This window comes from Sinocyclocheilus anshuiensis, unplaced genomic scaffold (genome assembly GCF_001515605.1).
Source record: "Sinocyclocheilus anshuiensis isolate Anshui unplaced genomic scaffold, SAMN03320099.WGS_v1.1 scaffold4043, whole genome shotgun sequence".
In the NCBI taxonomy this organism is placed as follows: domain Eukaryota; kingdom Metazoa; phylum Chordata; class Actinopteri; order Cypriniformes; family Cyprinidae; genus Sinocyclocheilus; species Sinocyclocheilus anshuiensis.
The window spans coordinates 24,178-34,231 of record NW_015556101.1 but is presented as its reverse complement, the minus strand read 5'-3'; the positions used below and the strand labels follow the sequence as shown (position 1 = coordinate 34,231).

General features: G+C 34.7%; 1 protein-coding gene and 1 pseudogene across 1 annotated transcript; one reads left to right on the top strand and one right to left on the bottom strand.

The window, feature by feature from the left end:
* Window positions 1-228: 228 nt before the first annotated feature.
* LOC107676221 (protein lifeguard 3) lies at window positions 229-7,054 on the bottom strand. The gene is made up of 11 exons (XM_016470725.1): window positions 6,806-7,054; window positions 5,831-5,901; window positions 5,652-5,716; window positions 5,491-5,544; window positions 5,167-5,217; window positions 5,044-5,083; window positions 4,914-4,951; window positions 4,737-4,824; window positions 4,317-4,412; window positions 1,926-1,979; window positions 229-812 (listed from the first exon to the last, which is right to left on the bottom strand). Exons 1-11 carry the CDS (start codon window positions 7,035-7,037, stop codon window positions 663-665), a joined length of 939 nt encoding a protein of 312 aa, XP_016326211.1. The 5' UTR covers window positions 7,038-7,054; the 3' UTR covers window positions 229-662.
* Window positions 7,055-7,935: 881 nt separating this feature from the next.
* LOC107676217 (mannose-1-phosphate guanyltransferase alpha-A-like) overlaps window positions 7,936-10,054 on the top strand; it is a 5,656-nt pseudogene continuing 3,537 nt past the window's right edge.

The window sequence follows — 10,054 nt, the reverse complement described above, 5'->3', positions numbered from 1 at the left end:
GTTTTATTTCAGTTTTAGTTTTTATTTCAATATTTCTAGTTAGTTTCCAGTTTATTGCTTAAACGTACTTTAGCTCAATTAACAAAAATGTTTAGTTTTAGTTAATGATAAAATAACCCTGCTCAAAATAACATCTTTTGTGTTCCACTGAAGAAAGTCAGTCAAAAGGTTTGGAATGACATGAGTGTTACTAAATGATGACAGAATAAAAATGTTTGGGTGAACTATCCCCTTAAATATGGTCCACAGTCTTAATTACAGTTAAGTAACCTTAACCTAGTGCGTCACCCTTCAAACAGACACATTTCCTGTATTATGGCCAATAATCATCATGAATTTGTTAACTGTTTCTCGTCATTTTATTTCCCTTTAGGTTATAGGTTAAATATTGATATCATCAAATCACAGTGTAGCTGTTTTAGTACACACTCATGCTTTTACAGTAGACTCTTCAAAATGCAAATAAACAGGTGGAACGTTACAAAACTAAAGTGCTTATTGTAAATAAAGTGACAATCAATTTGGTAAAAGTACGAGCAACCAATGTAGAACAACACAGAAAATAACACAACAAAATAATTTTTATAACAGTAGTGTTGAAGGTAATATTTGAGATGCATGTGATTGAAAAAGTCAAGATAAGCTCAAAGAAAGATTGGTGTTTACTCTGAAGAGCTTCCTGTGATGTGCAGGAGGAAGATAAAGATCTGGACGATATCAACATAGAGGGAAAGAGCTCCGAAGACATATTCCTCAGGGCTGATGGTGTTCGCTCGGTTTCCAATGAGCAACTGAGTGTGGCAAGCCAAAAACTAGACAAAGAAAGGCAATCATTAAGTGTTCCCTTGTGAAAAACTGTTCTTAATTGTATTGAATGTGTACTTTAAGCCTTAGAAGTATATATATATTATATATTTAACTACTTGCAGATAATATAATATCAATTAAATAAAAGGCCACTAAGGTGCACTTTAGGAAAGTACACTTTCACGACTGTGTTCCTTAAACTTAATTACACTTCAAAAGTGCACTTTGTAATGTCATAAGTTTGAAAGTACATTTTAAATGATTGTTTTAATAATCTTTTGTCATGCTTGAAGTACACTCAATTTAAAGTGTTGACAAAAACTAAAGCACATGTAAATTACTTGACCATAATTTTAACTGTAGTGTAATTTCATATTACTTATAAAGTTAATATATTTTAAATGTACTAAATTGCAAATCATAAATTTGTATTTACAATTATGTGAATTTTCAATAGAAATGCCATTTAAAGTAAATATTAGTTACTATAATATATACTATAGTTGGAAGTCGTGGCTTAATGGTTAGAGAGTCGGACTTGTAACCCAAAGGTTGCGGGTTCGAGTCTTGTACCGGCAGGGATTGTAGGTGGGGGGAGTGAATGTACAGCGCTCTCTCTCTCTCAGTGCTCTTGAGCAAGGCACCGAACCCCCAACTGCTCCCCGGGCGCCACAGCATAAATGGCTGCCTACTGCTCCGGGTGTGTGTTCACGGTGTGTGTGTTCACTGCTGTGTGTGTGCACTTTGGATGGGATAAATGCAGAGCACTAATTCCGAGTATGGGTCACCATACTTGGCCGCATGTCACATGTCATGTCACTATAAATGCAAAATTATGATTATGTAATTATGAATTTTCATTTAAAGATGTACTTCAGTCCTACTCACCCCTAGTGGGTCAAAAAACACTCTAAAGTTAAGCTAGTTGCATTTAATATTTGTCATTTATTGTGAATAACGTGTATAAAACATTACATTCAGTTCACACTTACATATATTCTTTTAAAGTATGTCTTTTTCCCATAATAAGTACTCTTTTTTTTTTCACCTGGGTTGGGATTCATTTTCAACAATTATGGCGAATAACTTAAACAACATTAAATGTTTTATTAACTCACCAAGGTAAAGACTATTGCTCCACAAGCACCATACAGCATGTGCAGCCACGGCACCTGAGACATTGATGATATAGGAACATTGTCACATAACCGGTATGCTACCGGTTAATCACTGATAAGACAGGATATAGGCCTTACTTTCCAAAGACAAGGTTGGTATGCAATTCTGCCACATCAATTTCATGATAATATGTGTAATGTTTGTCATGGTATTTCATAAAAAAAGTTCCATAGTATTTTTTTTTTGTCCTACTATGGAAGTCAATGGTGCTCATCAACTGTTCGGATCCCAACATTTTTTCAAAATATCTTCTTTTGTGTTCAACAGAAGAAAGAAACTCATTCAGGTTTGGAACAAGTGGGGGGTGAGTAAATGGTGACAGAATTTTCATTCTGAAAGTGAACTACTCCTTTAATGCTGTAATATGTAATTTTAAACAGATATTTATGTTGATATATTTGTTAAATGTCTGTTTTATTACAATATAAGACAATTCATAACATCTTTGAAAAAATAGAATAGATATACTAGCAGGTTACAGAAATCAGACTTTATGCAATCTGACTCCGCTGTTGCATGACGTCCACATACGTGGACAGTTGGTTTTTGGTGAATAAAAACTACATTTTACTCTAAAATTTAGTTTATAAAATACTAACATATTCATCATACTTTACTGTACATACTAATATATATATTTTTTTTTACCTCAATTGACCTCCTTGTATAAAAGTTTTTCACAGATATGTCTGCTGGCATCGCTGTCAGCCATCTTGGATTAATGATGTCATCAAGCAATGAATATTTGGAATGCAAGAAAGTAGCCACTGTTACAAAATTGCTGTCAATCTACTGACACTGCCCTCAAGTGGTTTGGAGAAAATGACCATGATAAATGAACCCTAAATGAAGTTAAATTAACTGTCCACAAATGTGGACACCATGCATGAAAGGGTTAATATAAGAATATCCTTTATAAGTTTGCTAAGGCCCCTTGAGAACCACAGCTTTAAACTTTCAAATCATTTGCAATGACTGAAATAATGAAAATGGGATAAATGCAGAGCACTAATTCTGAGTATGGGTCACCATACTTGGCCACATGTCACGTCACTATAAATGCAAAATTATGATTATGTAATTATGAATTTTCATTTAAAGATGTACTTCAGTCCTACTCACCCCTAGTGGGTCAAAAAACACTCTAAAGTTAAGCTAGTTGCATTTAATATTTGTCATTTATTGTGAATAACGTGTATAAAACATTACATTCAGTTCACACTTACATATATTCTTTTAAAGTATGTCTTTTTCCCATAATAAGTACTCTTTTTTTTTTCACCTGGGTTGGGATTCATTTTCAACAATTATGGCGAATAACATTAAATGTTTTAAATGTTTTATTAACTCACCAAGGTAAAGACTATTGCTCCACAAGCACCATACAGCATCGGCACCTGAGGCACCTGAGACATTGATGATATAGGAACATTGTCACATAACCGGTATGCTACCGGTTAATCACTGATAAGACAGGATATAGGCCTTACTTTCCAAAGACAAGGTTGGTATGCAATTCTGCCACATCAATTTCATGATAATATGTGTAATGTTTGTCATGGTATTTCATAAAAAAAGTTCCATAGTATTTTTTTTTTGTCCTACTATGGAAGTCAATGGTGCTCATCAAAGGTAAAATGCAAATTTGTCTCCATATGTATGTGTAAAGTTGCCATTTAATGCTGTAATATGTCATTTTAAATGGTTATTTATGTTGATATATTTGTTAAATGTCTGTTTTATTACAATATAAGACAATTCATAACATCTTTGAAAAAATAGAATAGATATACTAGCAGGTTACAGAAATCAGACTTTATGCAATCTGACTCCGCTGTTGCATGACGTCCACATACGTGGACAGTTGGTTTTTGGTGAATAAAAACTACATTTTACTCTAAAATTTAGTTTATAAAATACTAACATATTCATCATACTTTACTGTACATACTAATATATATATTTTTTTTTACCTCAATTGACCTCCTTGTATAAAAGTTTTTCACAGATGTGTCTGCTGGCATCGCTGTCAGCCATCTTGGATTAATGATGTCATCAAGCAATGAATATTTGGAATGCAAGAAAGTAGCCACTGTTACAAAATTGCTGTCAATCTACTGACACTGCCCTCAAGTGGTTTGGAGAAAATGACCATGATAAATGAACCCTAAATGAAGTTAAATTAACTGTCCACAAATGTGGACACCATGCATGAAAGGGTTAATATAAGAATATCCTTTATAAGTTTGCTAAGGCCCCTTGAGAACCACAGCTTTAAACTTTCAAATCATTTGCAATGACTGAAATAATGAAATAATGGCCTCACTTACATATTGAAATGAGAGTACAATGGATGTGATAATGCCAATCACCAGAAGAACCACACAAAGAGCACAGAGCAGACCTGTACAGGAGGTGAAGTCAACCTGTTCAAATGCACAAAACAAAGCAAAAAAACTCAGTAGTCGCAAACTGTAGAATGTAATGAATGTAAAAAAGTAGATTTCACAAGGAAAATGGGGAGAAAATATTACACAAAAGCTAAAATTGATCCAGTAAAAAGCAGAGCACACAAAAAACAGTTTTGTCTCAACTAAGCATGAGACATCTATCAGTAAGCCATGAATGTTTAAAAAGAGACAGACGATCATTGTAATCAAATACAATGGGGTTATTTTACACGGGGAACAAAGTGGCATTCACCACCGACCAGTCGATCAGAGCTTGGGTGCTGCCACAGCAGGTCTTACCTTGGTTTGAAAACAGAAGATTGTGACGATTATACACACTATTGCTGTGATCCCCAGGGCTAGGAACACTGCTTTGGTGTCAAAATAACTGTAAATAATGCCAAAAAAACAAGAGCTTATCTGATGTTTAAAACCAACCACATGCAGTGTGTGAAACTGAGGAAACTCTAGTCTTACCTTGATATTGTTCCTGTCATGTAAGATAACGTAAGGGTCTATGGAGGACAAAAAACATGTTTGGTCAGTTATAATGAATAATTCAACGTGAATGCCTATGCAAGCATAGTTAAATGCAATCATCACTTACAAAAATGAACAGGAGTATTAAATTCCATGGATGACGTCTCCTAAAAACCAAGTCAGGATTTCCATTATTAAATAGATATTCTGGTGCTTATAATGTAAAGAGTGAAAAACTGACTAAACTCACCTCGGCCCCTCACAGCAAACCAGCATAAGGTAAGTAACAAGATACACCGGGCTGTGGGGGAAAAGAAAAAAAAGTCACCGTTACTTCAATATACATAAAAGACATTTAAAATGTTACAAAAGATTTCTATTTCAAATAAATGCTGTTCTTTTGAACTTTCTGTCCATCAATGAATATTGATTTCTGAATATAATCTTGGGAATCATAAAAAACATAAAAAAAATCTTACCAGCCCCAAACATTTGAACAGTAGTGTAGCATAAATGATATTTGTTTTTGTCATTCATTTAGACTTGTCAGACATGACAGTAAAATAAAACTCACAATGATGCCCAATAAATGGCAGGATTTTGGACCACAAAAAGACGCACAGGCTCACTGTAAGATGAGGGATTTATGTAAACACACCCATTTCATTACATATGTATAGTGTATTATATTCAGTTCATAAAAGTTCAGTTGTTTTGTGGATTTGTTGTACTCACACAAACGTAAACACCGCAATGATTGAAGTAGTGATAAACAGCTGGACGGCTAAAATAAGGTAAACCTGGAACAAAAACAACCACAAGCCAATTTCTTTACATGAAGCTGTTGCCCATTTTATTGCTACATTTTGATGTTTATAAATCTAGTTTTATTTCCAAATAAATAGTCTCAATACCTTTCTAATGAAGGCATGTCGAACACTCATGCTGTCCCATACGCCAGTTGCTGAAATGCCCTCTGCATCTGCTACAACAAAACAATGAATACACAAAAACACATATTTGATCATAAAAGTTTTCGAATAAGCGTGTCCTAGTCTGTGTCCTAAACTGTATGAAACATTGATATCTCATATTTTAGAGCAGTCAATGCGTTTTGGGAAATAAACCAATTAAATCTTAGCTCCTTAGTGATGTCTTTAATGCCAAGCAGTGTTTGACGATCGTATGTTAAAAGTGATGAAACATTTTGTAAAATGGCTAACATAAAACACATTAAAACAAACAAACGGCTACTACAGGCAGGCCATACACCAGCGCCATCTTGGAATGCATGTCAAATCGATCCAACTATACTTGTGAGGACCAAATGTCCTCACTTATATAGTGAAAAATCATGACAACCTACTAATGAGGACATTCTACTGGTCCTCACTAGTTAAAAAGGCTTATAAATCTATTTGTTTTATTTAAATCTAGCGTTTTGCACATGCTTCTGTGAGGGGTATGGGTTGGGCTAGCTGATAGAAAATATCATTAACCTGATATAAAATCAATGGAAGTCTATGCAATGAGATAGCAAAAAAAGATGTGTGTGTGTGTGTGTTTGAAAATATTCAGATGTAACCCCCTTTTTAATCATTAACATTTTCACAAGTAACTGTAATTTAATTACACATTTTTTTCTCAGTAACTGTAACAGATTACAGTTACATTTATTTTGTAATTACATTATGTAACTCCATTACATGTAACTAGTTACTTCCCAACAATGCACACTTCATAAAGCAGACAAATACATCTTAAGAGAGAGAGAGAAAAAAAGAGAATATGAACTAAATAGTACAAATGTAGGCTGCACTGTGCAACAGTTTGCTGTAATGAAACTTGATTTTTACAAAACAAATAAATAAATGATTTATGATTCTTACTTAGGTTGGAGGAAAATATCCCTGGTGTTATAAAGGACGGCATCATAGATGGCATTGCTGAAGGGCAGTATCCAGGGCCCTGCCAAAGCCCTGCCTGGGGGTGTATGCCTGGCTGTCCCGGGCCCGTGTACACCCCTGGCTGGGCAGGATATCCGTAGAGAGGGAATGGATAGTTTCCATGCTGCTGCTCTCTTGACTCTTCATAACTTGGAGGGGGATCTGACTTTGACATTGTGATATCCCTGAAACCAAGCCACATAATTAAAGATCTTGAATAATGAAATTAATGTAATGCTTATGTTATACATTTATTGCTTTCTCTCTATTCACACATATACAGAATAATATAGCATAACCAAGTATCCAGTACATTCCAACTCAGTACAGTTATTTTATATAACTACATTTATATAATACAGTAGTTAGACTTTATTTTCACTTTAAATAAGTTTCTAAAACAACAAAAGTGATCTGTTCTCGAATGTTTTGCCAGTGTGACATCAACATAATCTTGAGCCTGAGGCTTATTCATTTCACTTTTGGTGTGAAAGGCTTTTATATTTGCCAAAAATATAACTTTGTTATTTTAAAAACAAACAAGCAAGCCCTGTCCAGATTGAAAAAGTAACGCAAAAGTAACGTAACGCATTACTTTCCATAAAAAGTAACTAGGTAACGTAATTAGTTACTTTTTTTATGGAGTAACGCAATATTGTAATACATTACTTTTAAAAGTAACTTTCCCCAACACTGATAACAAGCAATAAAACTTTATTATATAATTAAATAATAATAATAATAATAATAATTTAAAAAGCAAACCATATAATTAAGATTTAGCTGACAGTTTATTTGCCCCCAAGTAAACAGGACAGTGATTAGATAAAAAAAAAATCCTCCTGGTACTTCCGGAACTGCCGCTGTGAGCGTTTAAGATTTTACGCTGCTGTCATGTTGATTACCTTGGAATTGGATTCATAAACAAATCCAAACATGGAATGACATTCATGCATCGATTCAATGAAGGAGCTTGAGTACTTCCTGCTCGACCATCTGTTTACTTCAACCTCAGCAGTATTTATAGAGCTTTTTGATTTTTGCACATATATGCATATATAAGAAGAAAGTAATCATGCTGAAGGCTGTTATTCTTATCGGAGGTCCTCAAAAAGGTGAGTAAATATCCCTTAGACTCGTAACAGTGGTGCAGATTGACACACCATAACAATTTTGTCTGTACAGTGATTGTTTTAAAATAATTTTAAGAATCATATTTTGGGATATTCTCAGCATTGTCACTAAGGACAGGACTTAAAGAAAAATCATAAATATGCCTTAAACCTGTGTTGATATAAAATGTACCTTTAAAGGACATGAGAAGCAAAATTGTAATTATTTAATAAAAAAAAAGAGATTATAATAAGATTAACTTCTGTGATTTACTTTTGTGAAGAAAATTGTTAGGAAAATTAAATTATGATCAGTAGACATGAAATGTATTCCTGCAAAGTCTGATTCTGTATTTCTGCTGTTGATACAGGCACCCGGTTTCGCCCGCTGTCTTTTGAGGTGCCCAAACCTCTGTTTCCAGTGGCTGGAGTGCCAATGCTACAGCGTCACATTGAGGCCTGTTCTAAGGTACATATTTTCAGTTCATATAGAGATCAATAGATATTGTGTTAATTTCCCTATAGGGAAAAGTTATGAACTTGTTTAATAATTTTTATGATTTATTTTTTTCTTTAGCTTCCGAATATGAAGGAGATCTTACTTATTGTCTTTTATCAGCCCAATGAAGAACTAAACAGATTTTTGTCATGCGCCCAACAAGATTTCAAAATCTCAATAAGGTAAGTTACTTTATAATATTTATATTATAAAACATTTGTATTTATTGTTTTTAAAATCGGAAAAGTCCCTTCAATCAAGGCTTTTGTTTACATTGATTGTCTGAAATCCCCCTCAGATACCTTCAGGAGTACGCTGCTCTGGGCACCGGAGGAGGAATCTACCATTTCAGAGATCAGATCCTGTCCGGTGGTCCAGAGGCATTTTTTGTCATGAATGCTGATGTGTGCTCAGAGTTTCCTCTGCCAGAGATGACAGACTTCCAGAAGGAGCACGGAGACGCTTACAGTTTTGTCATCCTCGGTACCACGGTTAGGAGTTTGTGTTTATGTATCAAACCATAGATGTATTATAATGAAAGACACAAGCCAGGCTACTTATAAAACAGGATTCTCAATTGATTACTAGCTTGTTTTTAATTTGAGTTTTGTTATGATGTTGTGGTGCTTGAAAATCAAATCGGATTGTTTCAGGCCAACAGAAAACAGTCTCTGAACTACGGCTGCATTGTTGAGAATGAACAAACTGATGAGGTAATCAGGATTTTTTCCTTCTTATTTTAAAAACTTGAAGCAATAACAAGTAAATTCATAATTGTCTTATCATATCCTCCAGGTCTTGCATTATGTCGAGAAGCCCAGCACATTTGTAGTGACATAATCAACTGTGGAATATACCTGTTCACTCCAGAGATATTCCAGCACATTAGAGCAGTTTTCCAGAAGAACCAACAGGACATGCTGTTGTGAGTGGGACAAATCCTGTAGGGTTCTTGAGTGGAAGAGAATGCATACTTAATCTGTTTCTTTTCCTTGGTTCTCTTCATTTGTCTTTTCCCCTCTAACTCCTTCCTGTCTGCTATTATTCTGTTTCCTGTTCCATCATCAGATATTACGATGAGGGGTGAGTTTGAATGTGGACTGAAGGTTTGGTTCGGCTTGGATGTAGAACGAGAAGGAGCAAGTGTGATGTAGATCTTGTAGTGAGCTTTCCTGCTTGTGTGATCTGTCAGCTAGATTCATGTTAGCATGTTGTGGTGTGACGATAACAACACGGCACACATGTTGTGATACTACTACGAATTGTTTTTCAGGTTTCATCTTTGAAATCCACTCAGAAGTTAAAGGGATAGTTCACCCAAAAATGACAATTCTGTCATTAATTACTCACCCTCATGTCGTTCCAAACCTGTAAGACCTCTGTTCATCTTCGGAACACAAATTAAGATATTTTTGATGGACTATAACAGCTCTCTGACCCTTCCATAGACAGCAAGGGTACTACAACGATCAACGTCCAGAAACGTAGCAAGGAGAACGGTAAAATAATCCATGTGACATCAGGGGTTCAACCGTAATATTACGAAGCTACGAGAATACTTTTTGTGCGCAAAAGAAAAAA

Excerpts from the sequence above, each read along its gene's own strand:
- LOC107676221 (XM_016470725.1), bottom strand. The coding sequence starts at position 7,037 with ATGTCAAAGTCAGATCCCCCTCCAAGTTATGAAGAGTCAAGAGAGCAG. Across the intron at positions 5,902-6,805 it reads GATATTTTCCTCCAACCTAA|CAGATGCAGAGGGCATTTCA; the intron begins GTAAGAATCATA and ends GTTTTGTTGTAG. Across the intron at positions 1,980-4,316 it reads TTGTACTCTCATTTCAATAT|GTGCCGTGGCTGCACATGCT; the intron begins GTAAGTGAGGCC and ends TCAATGTCTCAG.